Here is a 16,884-nt window from a genome sequence, read left to right on the forward strand (position 1 = left end):
AGGAGCCAGCAGCTGAACAACCACTGTGCACGGCCAAACCTCACCCACTTACCGAGACTCCAGTCCCCTGCATCCCACCCACTAGCCACATGTGCGCTATATGTATCTCGTAGTGATGGAGTAGCACACTTCCTCTGTGGTGCGACGCAGACCCTTACAAGCAGCAAGCAAGCAGGATGCTCGATACTGCGGTCCATGCAACGAGGTGGCCGCTTCTCCTGCTCTCTTCTTGTCTCTCAACTCTCCTGCATCGAAGATTCCAAGAGTAGTCGGTATCGCAATCGCTGCCGCATGCGACCAGCAGGCCAAGACACGCAACTGCTACAATGATTTGGCGAGTCGCACACCTTCCTGATAGGGCCAAGTTCCAGACGGGCCCTTTCGGTTTGGGGCCACCATCCATCCAGGTTGAACGCCGCAGGCCGGACGATGGAGGGGGGTCCAGGGGGGTCCCTGTGTGGTCCTGGAGGCCATGGGGGGTTACTTGAAGCGGCCTCTTAGATACGAGTCGCAGGGATCTTCACCCTCCAATCGTCCCTCCTCTACCTGTTCTACCCTTGACATCCAGTGTTGATTGCTTTACCAATCCCCGTTTTGGAATTGGAGAAGAGATTGGTCCAATATTCTAGCACTACGGCCCAGAACCAGAGATTGCCACGCGATCTTCGCCTTGCATATGTATGTGAATATAAAACCACCGACGGGTCCACGGTAGTGCAAGGCTCGCGAACCTCTAGCCTTCTGCTTCTTTTTTAATGCTGTTGCTGCTGCTGCTGCTGGGTTCCTCATAAGGCTTTGAGACCAGTACACCTTGTCGCATTAAGTTGCGACTTCACCAACGAGCACTCCCGGCACGCTTGGATTCGCAATTCGCCATGGCTACTCCGGTTATCCACGACCACACCGTGCCTCTGGCCGATACCGCGGCCACGGAGCGCGATGCCGATATCTACAAGGAGACGCTGGCACCTAAAGCGCCTGTTTCGGCTGAGAACGATGGCGCCTACCACGCTACTACCGAAAAAGACACGCTTTCGCATCCCAAGCTGTCCGACGACACAAACGAGAAAGACGCTGTTATGAGAGTCAGCGAGGCCGAGGAAGAGGTCGAGGTATTCGACCTGTACAAGCCCCTGCCTCCTCTTAAGGGCGTGCCAGAGGAGCCCTACCCATTTACCATCCGTGCTGTTCTCACTGGTATCCTCTTTGGCTCATTGATCAATGCTGCCAATGTCTACCTGGGTAAGAACACCCAGAACTACTACCTCCTGCCCTTCAAGATGTCATTGTCCTAACCACTAAGCGCGCGCACAGGTCTCAAGACGGGCTTCACGTTCCCCGCCGGTATGTTCGGCTCCGTCTTCGGCTTCGCCATCATCAAGTCTATATCCAAGGCCGTGCCCGAAAAGACCCCGATTTTGGGCGGTTTCTTCGGCCCGCAGGAGAACAGTATCATCCAAGCTGCGGCCGTCGGTGCTGGTGGTCTGAGTGGCCTCTTCGTCGCCGCTTTGCCTGCCATGTACAACTTGAACTTGCTCAAAACACCTCAGGAGGACTTTGGTCGCATTCTTACCCTCACCCTGATCGGCTCCTTCTTCGGTCTCTTCTTCGCCGTCCCGCTGCGGAAGTTCTTCGTGATCAACGTGGCGCGGGAGCTCAAGCTCATGTTTCCCACCCGTAAGTCTGCCAGAGTATCCAAACATAACCGAAATCCAGTCAATCACTAACATTGGACGCAGCCACCGCTACGGCTCTGACGATTCGCTCCATGCATGCCGTTGGGTCTGGTGCCGCCGAAGCTCTCGCCAAGGTCAAGGCACTGGGAGTTGCCTTTGGCAGCGCTTTTGTCCTTCGCGTCGTTTCTGACTATGCTCTGGGTATCCTCTGGGATTGGCACATCTTCACCTGGTTCTTCATCTGGGGCAACTACAACAACTACGCCATTGTCATTGAGAACTGGGGTTGGTTCATCGAATGGACGCCTGCCTTCATCGGCTCTGGTCTTCTGGTCGGCCTCAACGTTGGCATCTCTTACTTCCTCGGTAGCTTTGCCGCGTGGGGTATCATCGGCCCATTGCTTATCTACACCGGCGAATGCCAGGGTTCTCCGAACGTTAGCGAGAAAGACGGCGCCGAGCTCTACGCGAAGTGGTCCAGATCCGTGTCCTATTTCTCCATGAGCGGCATTGGAGAACCGGGATACGTCCCTAGCCCCCGTTACTGGCTCCTGTGGCCCGGCGTAATGGTCCTGCTTTGCTATTCCATGGCCGAATTCATCTTCCACTGGAAGATTCTCTGGTTTGGTATCAAGTACGCGTGGGTCGATACGACCGGCACAATCAACGCCTCCTTGACTAAGCGGGGCAAAGCCAGCCCCCTGGCTCGAGAAGCAATCTCACAAGTCAGTCAACGAGAGCGGCGTTTTGGTCGAAGATTTCGCAACCCCAAACCAGCAGGTGCCAGTCTGGGCTTGGTCTCTTGGCGCTCTGACAGTCATCATCGTTTCCGTCATCATCTTCGAGGTCCAGTTCCACATCAACGGCGGTCTCGCTGTTCTGGCTTCGATCCTGGCTCTCATCTTTGCCTTCATGTCCATTCACGGTGGTGCCGTCACGGACGTCACACCCCTCACGGCTTCATCCAAGGCTTCCCAGTTGGTTTTTGGTGGCGTGACCAAGGGTGAACCCACAAATGTGGCACGAACCGCTAACTTGCTTGCTGGTATCGTCGCTTCTTCTGGTGCCGACATGTCAACCGCCCTGACTGGCGACTTCCGAACGGGCTTCCTGCTGCGCACCCCGCCTAAGCTGCAGTTCTACGCGCAGTGCTGCGGTTGCATCGTCGCTATGTTCCTCGCGCCCGGCATCTTCATCCTGTTCACCAAGGCATACCCGTGCATCATCGACCTGGCCAACAAGAAGTACAACGGCCACTGCGAGTTCCCTGCCCCGTCCGTCACCGCCTGGAAGGCCGTGGCCGAGGCCGTGACCGCTCCCGAGTTCAACATCCCCCTGAGCTCGGGCATCTTCTCCATCGTCCTGGGCGTCATCTGCGTGATTCAGGTCGCGGCCAAGCGCTACCTCCTCGTCGGCGCCCGCGAGAAGTACCGCGAGTGGCTCCCCAACTGGATGTCCATCGGCGTCGCCTTCGTGCTTCCCGCGACCCACTACTCGACGGCCATGCTCATGGGCGCCATCATTTCCACCTCTGGGCCAAGAAGAACCCCGTCAGCTGGGACCGCTACTGCTTCGCCATCGCCGGTGGCCTCGTGGCTGGCGAGGGTCTCGGTGGTGTCATCCAAGCCATCCTCACCTTGGCCGGTGTGGGCGGCAAGCTCAAGGGCTCCCAGATCGCCTGCCCGGTTGATTCCTGTTAAAAGCATGGAATACGAAGAAACGAGCATGAAAGAAATATTAAATAAGAAAAAAGTGTGCGGGCTGTCCATACGGCAGGCGGGTCTGTGCAAGATGAGGACGCCTCTGAGAGGCTTCTTGCTTGGCTTAGATCGTATACATACATGTAACTATTTACACTAATGTTCTGGCATGTCGCCGGTGAGGTGACCTGTGATGACAATCGTCAGGTGGTTTCTCTACGTGGCGTTATTGGACAACATACATATACCCTGCTACTTCAATTCAGCCCTGGTCTATCCAACTTACTTATATGCAATGCTTCTATGGCTCGAGGTGATGCGTCCGTACCTCTCGGGTTTAGCCCCTCTTCCCACAGATCACTGACTCTAGAGTATTAAAACAGTTGATTTAATGCACTTCCAAATCAATATCAACATCAGTCTCGCCCGGGTATTCTTGCAATACTTCTTGGACCAATTTTATCCAACAATCGTCATTGGCTCGCGAACCAAGCAGGGCTTTCTGATACTCCCGCCACGCCGGCCATAAGCCTCCCATTTCCCAATCAATGATGCCCGTAATACTCCCAGAGACGGTATTCCCCAAGATGTTCTCTGCCGACAGAGCGGCGTGAGAGAAGACGGCGCCATGGGCATCAGGAAGCCAACTTCATTATTTGCGCACCATCTTGGGCTGCGGGCACTGGCACCCTCGCCCATGATTGGCTGAGTGGCTGGCCCGGAAGTCGATTCGTAAGGATCCATCCCACCTCCATTTCGCCACCGTCTGGAACTTAATGCTCGAGAATTACGGGAGGTGAAATTGACGTATGGAGTCGTACATATTCGGTTGCCTCTGTCGTTAGTCGCGTTCGGGACAGTATTGCGGAAAGGAAGAAGAGAAAGAAGGTGGACTGAAATGATCGGTCGAAAACCCCGCCCGCATCTATGTAGGCGGGTTATCTCCTTGAGCGGATGGAGCTTTCGAGTACTCTTATTCACGAGACTGAGGTTCCCGCAGGTGTCAGCACGTGCCCCATGACTGTTCAGATCACCGGGCTCTTGACATGGCTCTGGCCGCTCGGAGCCCGCCGCTCTTCATGGACTGATCTCAAGATCCCTGGCCTGCCGTTTGGGACAGATTCTGTCCGGGCCTGAAGGTTATGGTTGATGTGCAGGACAACAGGCAAATCGGAAAGTGCAGCGTGTTGCGTGATGCGCCCAATCGACGAGCGCACCCCCACGAATGCGTAGCAACTAAGCGCCCATGGGAATTATCCTTATTGCTTACTTGCAGCCGCTGCATGGGCGGAGGGCAGCTAGCTCACTGGCCCTCGGCACGACGGGTTTACCGATGTGCAATTCTCGCAAAGGCAGGAATGACGACGATGACATGCAGTTGCAGACTGGTGGTGCGCTGGCACGTCTCAATCGCAATAGCTGCTGAGCTCAGGCACTGCTGGCCGCCTAAGGTTAGGAGCTGGCCTGGTTCGCCTCTGAAGAGCCCACCAAGCTAGCCCAACCTCCGCGGGGGGTCGTCGGGGTCGTCGGGGGCTCGTTGGATCAATGCACAGCAGCAGCAGCAGCAAGCAGCAGCAGCAGTGATAACCTGCGATGATAGTTACCATAGAAGTAGGTAGCCGGCAGCCAGGTTTTGCAACTCATAACACTGATGAAACTGGCCATGACCAAGAACAAAAAGGACTGTTCTGGGCATTGTCTGAGACTTGCGGCTTGAGACTCGATCCGGGCCCTGGACAGGTGCCGGAAAATGACGTCAGATGGACAGGCGATCATCCCCCATCAGGCGGTCAGCTCCCACACCACTTCTGACTTCTTTCCTTTTTCCCATTCCATCGGGCTGCAATGCTGCAATGAGGCATCCTATTTCAACTGCCGACTGTGGAAATATGATCTGACCTGCCCCATCTGCCCTTGATATTGTTTCTTTCTTCGACAAAGCTAGGAATACAAGCCTTCTTCTTCCTTTTTGTCATATTGACTTGCAGAACCAAAAGAAGCGAGCATGGCTTCTTATTACGACCGCCCACCCCCGCGTGATCGCGGCTACGATTACGGCGGCCCGCCTCCCACCTCTGCCGCCGATCCCTACTACCCTGACCCTGCCGCCTCGGCCTCACGACGACCACGCCGAGGCTCTATTCTGGTCGATCCGGCCGAGCGAGACCGCGGCGGCCCCCGTCGCAGACACCGCTCTCAATCCCAAGTCCGTCTGCAGGAGCCCGAGTTCGACGACAGTAGCGACGACGATGCCCGCTACCACCACAGCAGCAGCAAACCCCGCAGTGGCCCTGCAGCAGCCGATCCCGGCCACAAGGTCCGACACCGTGACGGCCGCGTCGAGTACGCGCCTGAAGATGCCGGTGTCGACAGGAAGATGAGCAGCGCTCGACGCCCGAAACCCAGAACGCGTGTCTCGGATCTCGAAGAAAAAGATGGCCCGCAACACCGCGACTTCCGCGCCAGGCGAGACGGCTTCGAAGCAGAGGAGGGCCGGACGCATCGCAACCTCAAGTCGTCACGCGGCGATAGAAATATCTACGACGACGGCGACAATAACGACCCCTACGACTTGGGAGGCCCAGGAGGTGGCCCACCCGGGAGAGATGCCCACGCGCCCCCGCCGGCTGCTGCATCAAGTTCGCGCAGAGGCGGGCCAGACCCATATGACTTGGCGATGGGCGCAGGGGTTGGTGCTGCTGGAGCTGCCGCCGCCGCGCGATCGGGCCGCAGGCATGAAGAGCCACGGAGACCACGCGACAGGCCGCCACCTACATACCACGACGAAGCAGGCGACCGAGGATACACCTCTGATGCGCCCAAGAGCCGCCGCAACAAAGATCGCGCAGCGCGCCAGAGCCTCCCGCCCGATTACAACAGGGACATGGACAGAGGGGATCGCTACGGCGGAGGGGCGCCACCCCTCCGCGAGCCGACCATCACGCGTCGCGACGTCGTTCCCCACCGCCGGCGGCCTACAAGGGGCCGTCCCCCGACCGCGGTGCGCGCTATGATGCGCCGCCGCCGGCCCCTTCATCATCGTCGCGTGGTCCAGGCCACCGTCGGGGTGCCAGCCTACCTCCTAGGTCCAGATACGACGATGACCCCTACGGTGGCCCACCACCCGCCCGCAGCGGTTCCACGCGCCACGGCCCCCGCGGTGGCGCCGAGGAGAAGAACCGGGCACGGTCGGCGGCGTATCCCCAGGACCCGTACAACGACTTCAATGACCGTCGCGGCGGCGGAGGTCGCCACCACCCTCGCGATCCCCGGGCTCCTTATGAAGAGGTCGCTGACCCACGACGACCCCGAGGTGGCAGGGGCGGCCCCAGCGGCGGTACCCGGGGCGCCGAGGCCGTGAAGAAGGAGCGTACTGTCCCACCGTGGGCCAAGAAGGCCGGTGGGTTCCTGGTGTCGACGGCGGTACCCATCATCAAGCAGGAAGGGGAGAAGTACCTTCGCAAGGAGATGGAGCGCCGCTTCCAGAAGTAGAAGAGAAAGAGACAGCCAGGGCGACAGACAAGAAGAGGATAAGAAAGATTGATTCTTCCATCCAATACTAGTCTGCCTTTAGCGCCGGCTAGCTCTACACTGCTCAGTCATGAGGATGATGGTGATGATGATGATGATGATGAAATATGAGGTCATGGCATCTAGGCTTTGTTTCTGTTTTGGTTCGATTCGGTTGGGTTGGGCAATGAAGGTCGGTTCTTTTGGGAAAATGCACACTGTATGGTTGTTTTGGAATGTTTATTGTACAGATACAGCTCACTCACGGCCTTCCACATAGTTACGTAGCTCCTCGCTCCGTCCTGAACACAGTATATATTATATTATTGTTACAGTCTATCAGTTGCAACTTGCCTCGCTGTTCCGTCAGTCAGCACATATTCACACGGGGAACACCCTTGCTATGAGTTTGCCTCGTGATGAGAGCCATCAGAGTGTTATGTAAGAAACTCAGCGGGAATTGTCCAGCAAACGCGCCAGTGTGCTGTTTGTACAGCGTATCAGGATGAGGCCGCCCGATACACACTGGCTGCCAGCTCTGTGTTTGTTTCGGAACAGCTTACAGCCAAGTTATCATCGGTATTTGCTTACATTTCCAACATAACCGCTTGCATACACTCTGCTTAAGTGAAAGTGAACCAGCAGGAAGTAGCAATCCTGTTTCTCAAACAGCTGACACAAGGGTTGTGGGAACAGCCTTTTCCCGCAAACCAAAGAAATAGGAAATCTAAGTCCGACGACACACCGCGATATCAAAAGGCATTTCAATATTAGACGCAAGTTATGCCGCTACATTCTGCGAGTCTGACTACATGAGTAAACACACCAATCCAGACTTTAGTGATCTGCAGGGAATCGGAGCGGCGTACCATTTTTTAAAGAAGAGACTGAGATACTGAGACCGCAGGAAGAGTAAGACTTCAGAAGCCAAACGTGTTGACGCATCACACGTTTCATCAGTTCACATTGGCAACGGATGTGAAGCTTAACGAGAATTAGCTGCGTGGACACTCATTGTCGTTTGGATGCTCACGGAGCGATGCAAACAACTCCGGTGTGTTTATTATGTGGTAAATGTAGTAGCTTCATATAACTTATTGGCTTGATCACTGGTTTGGTGTGTATAGTGTTAGGTATCATCTGTGAGCCCACGTAGTTGGCGGTGTGTGTGAGTTTGTTAAGCGTTTGCTTGTTGGCACTGGCAGCATGAGTTTGTATGCAAAAAAGGAAAACGTGCAGATATATTGGTTTGAGTCGGTTTGTCATTTTGATCAACCTGTTCGATCAAACGCTTTCTTTCATTTCCTGAGATTCTGGGTAACCATGAGGTTGATCGTCAGGATTTCGGAGTCGATGTATAAGTAGCACATTTCTTCCAACTACGAAACAACCTCCTTTCTCTCTCTCTTCCACATCAGACAACTCACAAGTTAAGCTATCTACACAACATCAACCTCCCAGTTACAGCATCCACAACCAAGAACACCCTACCAACCAACGAGTTCAGCATCAACCATCGAGATGCCTTGCGAGGACAACAAGAACAAGGGCGCCGCCATGCAACCCACTGATGCCTCCCGTATCCAGTCCGCCGAGGTATGTATCACTCCTAGAATTGTCACTTATAGCAACCTACTCCATCCTCTATAATCGCCTGAAAACTCAACTGGTAAACGGACTCTCTCTTGGCATCTGCCATTTCGCCCCTGTGCAAGACGGCTACGACGATAGTTTACCTGATATCCTGTCACACCAGCAAGAGCTCTGCTAACACTTTTTCCTGCTTAGGCTAAATCGGGCACCGGCGACACCCCGGCCGACAGCTTCGCCGCTCGCGCCCAGAGCGCTGCCGCTAAGAACGAGGAGAAGCCAGCCGAGGGCGATGTCACGATCAGCGACAGCCCGAAGAATTCCCCCAAGTAGAGATGGTGCTGCAACCTTCCCCTCCGTCTTGCTGAGCACGTGTCAGGGCCCACACTCTCACAGAGAGAGGTAGAGAGAGAGGGACAAGGGAGGGGAGGACGATGGAGACTTGTATGACAATGGCATGGACTTCGTAAGATCTCAAAGAAAGGAAAGGGAATTGAATGAATTGGGAGATGCATGTCACCCGGTTCTTGGATCACATTACACACTGCCAGCTCTCGCCTTTCCTACATCATTGCCAACATCAACAGTGCTATGGCACCTTCGGTCACTAGCTAGCTCGATAGACAGTCAGTAGACATGGAAATTATAACTTTAGTCGCTCGCTCAAATGCACAGCTACCCTAGTAATTACGAAAATGTGATGTTTCCTCCTTCCCTTAGGAGGGTGAGCTAGGCTCACATCAAAACAGATTGGGAGTACGGAAGTAAAGGTGCTTTACCATTACGCTGGATGGGTTACAGACTATCTTGGCGGCAAACACATGCCCATCAAACTAAACCCCTGACGGTGATTCTGGAATATACAGTATCGGTTTGGTCACTGCGTTAGCTAGGGCATCTCTCGAGAAAGGCAAGAATGCCCAACTGGGTAGCCCGTATTAAAAATATCAGAGATTTGGATCGTGGCGGAAATCCCAACCTTCTCAGCCTGTCAACGGAGTACTTGCCAGTCAGGGGAAGATGTGCGATCATGCCCCGACTTGGTTCACACAGTCTCAATCTCTTGTACCAAAATCATCCACTGCTGCCTTGCAGTCACAGTTACAGTCACATAAAAGGAACTATGGATGTTTACTCGGGACGTGAGTTTAGATTTTCTCTCCACTATGAAAGCGATGACAGACCAGGCGAATCCTGTGGCGCGCATGGGTCATATCGTAAACGTTGTGATATGTCCACCAAAATACAGCCACCAAAAGAAAAAACATCGAGAAGCGAACCTCAAGTTATGCTTCCTCTTGACTATGTAAAGTCTGGGCCGAACATGAGTTACGTTTCCCAAATGCTGTTGAAGTTTCATAGGTAACCATGTGATATCCTTGTCATTATAAATCTGTGAGCCGGCCGCCATTGCCAGTAGTGGAGTTTGATTTGTCGCTTAAAAGGTCCGAAAGGGGTTGAAAGAAATCCAGTTCGCTATATCATCGTTCTAGGCTGAGTGCGAGGCAGCATTTCTTCGTACCGGTTACCCTTAACACTGTACCGGTCATCGTGCGATGACGCTGGCGCCTTGTAGGCTGCGGCCTTGGGCGACGGTAGTCCGTGGTTGTTGCCCTTTTCGCATACGGCGGGGAACGGGAAGTTGAGAGCCGCGGGCGACTCCACATCCTCGGCATACTGTCTCCGGCCGTTGACCGGCTGGGAGATGGCGGGCATCGGGCTGCGGGCGGGTCGAGCGGGTCCTTGGCTAGCAGTGCGGCTATCGCGTCTGCGTCGCATCATGATACAGCAAAGAGTGATGGCAGCCATGACGACGACGACACCAGCACCGGCTCCGATGCCTGCCTTGGCGGCAACCGAAAGGCCCTCGGGGAGCTCTCTTCTTCCTTGCCCGCAGCTTTGCCGCTGGTCGGCGACGCGGTGGAAGCGGCAACGCCAGCAGCAGGGGAGGAACCAGTCTGAGACAATTAGTTATTACGTTGCAACAAAGCACGAATGGGCTCGCGTAAACTTACCGAGCTAGCTTTGCTGGTGCCACTCGGGCTGTCGGCGGATGCCGCAGATGCTCCGGTGGTTGGCTGAGAAGTCGCAGCCGAGGTCGCGCCGGCTGCAGTTGAGGGCGCCGAGGACGCTGGTTGGCCGGATGCGGGAGGGTCTTTGATCGCGGGCGAAGCGGCATCAGTCTTGGCGGGCGAAGCTGTCGTCGCGGCCGGAGCTGTTGTTGGGGCCGGAGCAGCAGCGGGAGCGGCAGTGGTAGCAGGTGACGCTGCAGGGGCTGCGGCAGGCGGGGGAGCCGTGGTAGCTGGAGCTGCGGTAGCTGCAAGTTTCGGGTCAGTAAACTGGCCAAACAGGTCCCAATGGTTGAGGATGCAACTTACAGGTGAATGGGACACACTCGGCGTTCATGAACTTTTCGGAAGCAGCAACCTGGTCGTCCAGGGCAGCGCCGGTCAAGCCGCAAGCTTGTGTGATGCAATCGCGAACGCCGAACATGAGGTTCTGCCCCGAATGGCAGGCACAGTTCTTGTCTTCGGCCTTGCATCCCAGACGGGAGGGATCCGCAAAGATGCCGACTGCACAACCTTTCTGTAGCGCATGTGTTAGTCGCTGCGGTGACTGGCCAATCATGAAGGGGAAGCAGTGCTAAGCTGGGAAAACGAGACAAAGCGAAAACGTACCGAACAGGCGTTCATATCAGCTGCGGCTAAGACATTGCCCCCGAAGAGGGCTACCACAACTAATGCTAGCCTGGGAATCATGTTGCCAAACGACCAGAAGACAAGTAATAATCTGATCGAAGGCCTAGGTAGAAATGAAAATACGCGGCGATCCCTGGGCAGGAGTTCGCACGGGTAGGACGGGGTTAGGAGAGATTTTGGTTGGTGTACGTGATGGCTCGGAGGCGCTGTCAGACGACGTAATAAGAGAGGTGGAAAGGTTAATCAAGATGAGGAAAACGCCCAGCGATGAAGGAAGAAGAAGACTTGGAAATCTTTGAAGGGGGTATCTCGAAAAAAGAAGCCGATCAGGAAGAACCCGACGGACGAAAATAATTGAAGCTGAACAGGAACGACGTGGACGAAGACTGAAGTGAGTAGGACGAATTTCAGCAAAGTACCACAACGCTTCTCATGACCGTCCAATCAGTCGGTGACGTTCGTGTTTCGCGTCCGGCGGAATGGGCAGTGACAAGCACTGATGGAGGGCCAGCTAGAAAATGGGCTGCCAAAGACGAGACACGATGATCGGTCGTGAGACTGGGCTATTCGGAAATTGTCGTGTTTTCTGTCCTATTCGCAGCGGGCCAGGATGATTTGTGCTTCCTCAATATTGCGTCGAGTGATGGTGATGCGGTTCGTCCCAAGGCGGAATAAGTTGATAAGTTTTACAGCACTAGGCCGCTGAAGAAGCGAATGCGGGAAGGGCGTCGGGCCAAATATCAACAACTAAGGTCGATGGAAACAACACAAGAGAGCGCAGGTCTTGTGAGAGATGGGAACTAAACCCGAAGAAAGACGATGTCGCCAACGGAGGTTGCGAACAAGTTAAGGAAGGTAGGTAGGTCGGTGTGTGGTTTGGTCTGGTCTAGTGATCGGGGCAGGGAAAAGATGGAGAACGGAGAGGGGATTGCTGATTAGGCAGGACCGGAACTGCGATACTCGATGCGTGTGCAACACCCGACGAAGAGATGCGAGATGCAGAGCAGAGCAGATGCAAGAGCAACCGGGCTATTATACGAAGCTGAAAAAGAGCCAGAAAGGGAGGGAAAAGGAGCCCAACTTCCGACAAGGCCCCCGGGCGTGTGGGCTTGGCTGGCTCTTTTCTATAAGACGAGAGCGACAGAGCGCCTGTGCAGCCATGCAATTCGGAGTGTGTTCAGTAGTGCTAATAGACCACCTACTGTTACCGTACTAGGGCTGCAGGCTCAGCGTCGAAAGTCCATTGCGGAGGGGGCCGGGAGATCCCCTGGAGGCCCTGCTAGCGGCGGTTGGTTGACCACCTAACGCCCCCTTAGCTCTCCTAGCTGTCAGAAGTCAAAAGGGCCCAGCTGGTTCCTGTCCAGCCAGCTCCAGCCAGTGGGTGGGCTGTTAGTGGGGGGGCCTGCTGGGCTTGCTGGGGGCTTGGTTCATGCGACGGGGTTTGAAATGCCAGGGGGAAACAGCACTCCTCACGATCACCTCGCAAATCGTTTTAATTGAACAGACGTGAGAATATCCTCGATGTTCTTCAAACCTGTGGTCCAGCAGATGAAAGGTGATCCACGCGTAATCTTGTTGCTGGCCCTACGGAGTTCCAAGGCGAGAGAGGCAATGATTGCTGGGCCTAGTTCTTACGTTTGCGCAATCCCTCTGTGCCGTGTCCAGGAACTGAGGTGATCCGAACGACACACATATGCACTGTCTCCGTTGCGCGTCGACTCTCGCTCCCTGCTTGTGTCGGAGATGGTGTCATATATCCTTTCGACACCGCACGGGAACAGACATGATCTCCCGCGGCGATGATATCAACTTCAAACTACTGCTACTATACATACGGCAGAGTTTGAGGAAGCCTGGTGCCCCAACGCCGCTGCGACCATGCCCCCGTGTGTTTCCCGTTTTCCCGAGCCGAACCATTGATTCACCACCACGCGAGCAAGCTCAGATGCGATTGAACTGACGACGGAGGGGCAGCGATGGACTTCACAGAAAGATAATGCAATTTGTACAAGGTAGGGGCAATGGCCTGTTTCCATCCACCCGCCTCGGCGTAATCTGAGCGCGACGAGCACCTCTCATGGCATGGCAACCGGATGACCCCATTCCTTATTTCCTTTCTTATACTATCTGGCCTGGGCCGGCGCGAATGGCTTGTGGCTAATTTTGGCTGCCTGCTGCTAAGCAATAAGGAATCCTCGGACCCGATCTCCAACAGCCTGTCATCTCGATTGGCAAGTGAATAAATGACAGAGAGTATTGGAAAAGGCGGAAGATCAAATGACGTACTGATTGCTACTTACTGAAGTCATCCTTCTCCCGCCAGTCTGGTGTGCAGATGTCAGCGAGAGTGAGTAAGTAATAAAGAGACCTGCATATGGGCGACAGGGACCGGCGACCCCTCAATCAAGATGGAACTCGCTTCGTAGCCCAAAGTGGGCGATCGTCGCCAGGGGACCACTCAGCTACCCTTGGACCCTTGAACGCACCCTCCGGCCAAGCCTCCGCCAATCCCATCCCCTACCTAATAGGATCGCATCATCCATTGTCCGGAAAATTGTGCCATTTGCGGTGGCTATGGTCCGTCGTTGGCCAGACCAGACCAGACAAGAACAGAAGGTCGCCGCCGGCAGTGGAAGTGCACAGCAAACAAGCATTCAACAACACCAACACCAACACCACCAGTCAGCGATGTGATGTTGGTGGTGTGTTGTGAGATTCGGCAGGTGAGGCAAGGCAGATGACCTCCACCACGTTGGGTGGCTTATGAGGATTCCTTCTTGAATATGCACCGAATCCTGAGCCGCAGATATACGAGAGCAAACACACGACGACGAAGACATTTCCCTAAAAAGACATGTAGGCGGGAGGCAACAGCATTTCGAACCTCCCCCTCCCCCTCCACACTCAGACGGATCAATCACAGCCGACTGGCGACTGGAGCAAGCAGAGCCGGGTTGTGTTTCCTGTCACGACAAGAGCGTCCGTCTCTCATTCATGCACGCGCAAACATTTATGCGCAAACCGTCCGAAAGCTGTTGTTTCCCCGCCACGACAGAGACTTCTGGAAGATGCATAGCCACTCGTTGCTTTCTCACGAGAAGCATCGCAGCATGGTATCTCGACTTTTGGAGTCATGGGTGCAATCACAGCGCTTGCAGTGTCTTCCTGTCTCCATATGGGGGTTTGTGTCTGCGATCACACAATCCAATACCCAATCCCCCGTCCGTCCCTCAATCTGCGCGATGTGACGGAGCTTAGCTAATACAGGTGAAGCGCCAGGGGTTGACCTGGACCTGGTTGGTTCCACTAAGCCGTTACAGAAATACTGGCAATGCCAATTCAGACTCCAATTTTACTTTATTCTTAGATTGCCTGTAGATGACCGTTGAGTCTGTTGGCGGTGCCGACACGCCGACACACCACAGGATCAATCAAGCAATGTATTATTGACCGAGGCGTTTTGGCGTGCGTGGGAGAGAGACAGCAGACGACACGATACCTGCATGTCGGCACTCTTCCTTTTGCCACAATTTGCCTAGCAGCCCCCTTCATAAAATTGGCTGAGGTCTTGTGTTTTCCGCCAGGAAGGCACTCGTTTCATCACCAAGGCGCCAACACCGACGTTTGCTAATAAGGTTTGATGTTCATTGTGCGAGAAACCGCGAACTGCCAACTTGTCACTTGCTTCCCATGTTTGCCATCGTAATGCAAAACGAGAGAGTCAAACAGCTCTATTCACGTCAATGCCTTCCGGAGCACTCACATGGCATTTCAATCCAACTCCTGAAAGGGTCAAGTGATGGTCAATTCTGGCGTTTCAGATGGGAGCTGGACGTGATTACTGTAGAACCGGTCCCCGCCGAGTGCCCGCCCAACAGATGGCACGGTAAGATGACGTCCCACTTCTCTCCAACCTGACCTAACTCGCGACAATCTTTTTCTTTTTCTCCTAGCGTTACGAGGGATGAGGCAGGATGGAAATGGACGTGGCTTATTTTAGGACCATGCTCCTTTCTGCAGATGCACCGCTCTAGCTCGCTCGCTCGCTCGCTCTCCTCTCAGCTCCTCTGGATCCGACGGGAAGGACGGTGGTTCGTTAGCGACCATGAAATCACCGTCTTCCCTCATCGGACAAACAAAGCCGATTTCTGGGCTTCGAATTTGTTTCTAGTTGATTTAACACAAGACATTCCTGACCTGCCCCGTGCATGTTCACCTACACGGCTGCCCGGGTCCCCGGTGTTAGCGACAAGCCACCCTCTCCACACTCGCATGATCACGCACTGCCTTTTGACTGGCATATTCCTAGTTGTGATAGAGAGGATGCATCGAGAACGCACTTCCCTTCTTATCGGAGCCGTTAGATAAGGGACAAGTAACCACACATCCTTCTCTAGAAGTGCGATCACAGAGTCATGTCTCACGACCTGGAGAAGGGATCCCTAACCTTTCTCGCCTGTCAAGCAGCCATGTACCTGGCCACGCCAACTCCGCTGTTGGGATGATCAAACTATCACGAGATAAGGTCATGCAGTATCTCTTCCGTAAACTGAATCCTGCTTCTGCAACTGAAGCTACTTCTTGGAAATCATGCTCGTCTAGCAAGAACGCTGTAAATGGAATTCATCTTCAAATGTCTATCTCAACGATGCTCGCCAACGCGTGGTATCGGTCGATTGCCAAAGTGCCGCATACGCATAGTAATCAATATGACAACTTTGATGCCTAGATGCAGTCGAATAACGACGGGTATACGTTGAGTGCGGCCCAAGTTGTGCTCAATCGGTGAATTGTATATGCCTCCAGGGGAGAGGATGGTCACTGACTATCGACTTCATAATAGTCAATTCTGTCTCTGCCTTCGCCATCTTCTCCCAAAAGACAACCGGCAAGATAATAGGTCCTTGGTCATCGTCTTACCCTTCATTTTGGCGTTCTGATGCTTTTCGTGTCTAGATATTCGAAGCCCCAGCAGTCTACATACAGTCCGCCGTGATGCATCATCAAAAATAAATGACCTCCTCATTCTTAGACGCCTGACTGGTTAGTAATGAGACTCGTCTTAATTCTAAGCGATCAAAACGGTATTATACAAAGTACGAAGACCGTATAAGAAGGTCGAACAAGACATATGAATTACCCCTATTTGACACGGGACATCACAGATAGGGGTAGCCTGTACAATATATCCAACTACAGTGATTTTCTTCTTCAAACTGAGATGATAGAAACGGAAGATACCTCGGCGACAACCAGTTCTACAAGATCATATACATCTGCAAAATGTAAAGTAGTATTCTAAATAAATGGTAAGATTGTGTCCCATCACTCTCAATAGCTAAATCCCTCGTAATGTCGATTTCACTCGCAGCTAAATAGCAGGGTCCGTAGCATTCACCTTCGTATCATCTCCAATCATTGGAAAGCGCCTTCGTGCCATACCATCCCTTGGTCCCAATGCAATGCATTGCAGCTCAACCCATGACTGGCTCCAAATACACTTCAAGACCTCACGCCGGTGAAAATCGAGTAGCTAAGTTGCACATGACGTTATCCGTCCTCTATGGACTGCTTATTATAGACCGCTCGCGGATGTGATAGGTCTCCCTAGGGCATGGACGCCCTTGAGGTTTGTGTGCCTGAGAGTAGGTAAAGTATGCAGAAGTTTGCCGTTTCAGTTTCAGTCATTCTTTCTCCCCCTACGTTGTG

General features: G+C 53.9%; 4 protein-coding genes across 4 annotated transcripts; 2 read left to right on the forward strand and 2 right to left on the reverse strand.

Annotated features, from left to right (window-relative positions):
- Nucleotides 1–875: 875 nt before the first annotated feature.
- On the forward strand, nt 876–3,376 carry PG998_013656 (oligopeptide transporter; the record flags this gene model as incomplete). The annotated part of the gene is made up of 5 exons (XM_066880472.1): nt 876–1,242; nt 1,315–1,677; nt 1,740–2,310; nt 2,360–3,149; nt 3,218–3,376. The coding sequence occupies 5 exons, from the start codon at nt 876–878 to the stop codon at nt 3,374–3,376; spliced, it is 2,250 nt and encodes a 749-aa protein (XP_066724611.1).
- A 2,116-nt stretch (nt 3,377–5,492) lies between these two features.
- Nucleotides 5,493–5,879, reverse strand: PG998_013657 (uncharacterized protein; the record flags this gene model as incomplete). Its single annotated transcript, XM_066880473.1, has 1 exon — nt 5,493–5,879. One exon carries the CDS (start codon nt 5,877–5,879, stop codon nt 5,493–5,495), a length of 387 nt encoding a protein of 128 aa, XP_066724612.1.
- Nucleotides 5,880–8,407: 2,528 nt separating this feature from the next.
- PG998_013658 (uncharacterized protein) lies at nt 8,408–8,809 on the forward strand (the record flags this gene model as incomplete). Its single annotated transcript, XM_066880474.1, has 2 exons — nt 8,408–8,482; nt 8,675–8,809. The coding sequence occupies 2 exons, from the start codon at nt 8,408–8,410 to the stop codon at nt 8,807–8,809; spliced, it is 210 nt and encodes a 69-aa protein (XP_066724613.1).
- A 1,143-nt stretch (nt 8,810–9,952) lies between these two features.
- On the reverse strand, nt 9,953–11,104 carry PG998_013659 (uncharacterized protein; the record flags this gene model as incomplete). Its single annotated transcript, XM_066880475.1, has 3 exons — nt 9,953–10,381; nt 10,492–10,742; nt 10,855–11,104. 3 exons carry the CDS (start codon nt 11,102–11,104, stop codon nt 9,953–9,955), a joined length of 930 nt encoding a protein of 309 aa, XP_066724614.1.
- Between the last annotated feature and the right edge of the window lie 5,780 nt (nt 11,105–16,884).

The sequence above is a fragment of the Apiospora kogelbergensis genome, assembly GCF_038363985.1.
Source record: "Apiospora kogelbergensis strain CBS 113332 chromosome Unknown utg000009l_segment0_segment0, whole genome shotgun sequence".
Taxonomy (NCBI): domain Eukaryota; kingdom Fungi; phylum Ascomycota; class Sordariomycetes; order Amphisphaeriales; family Apiosporaceae; genus Apiospora; species Apiospora kogelbergensis.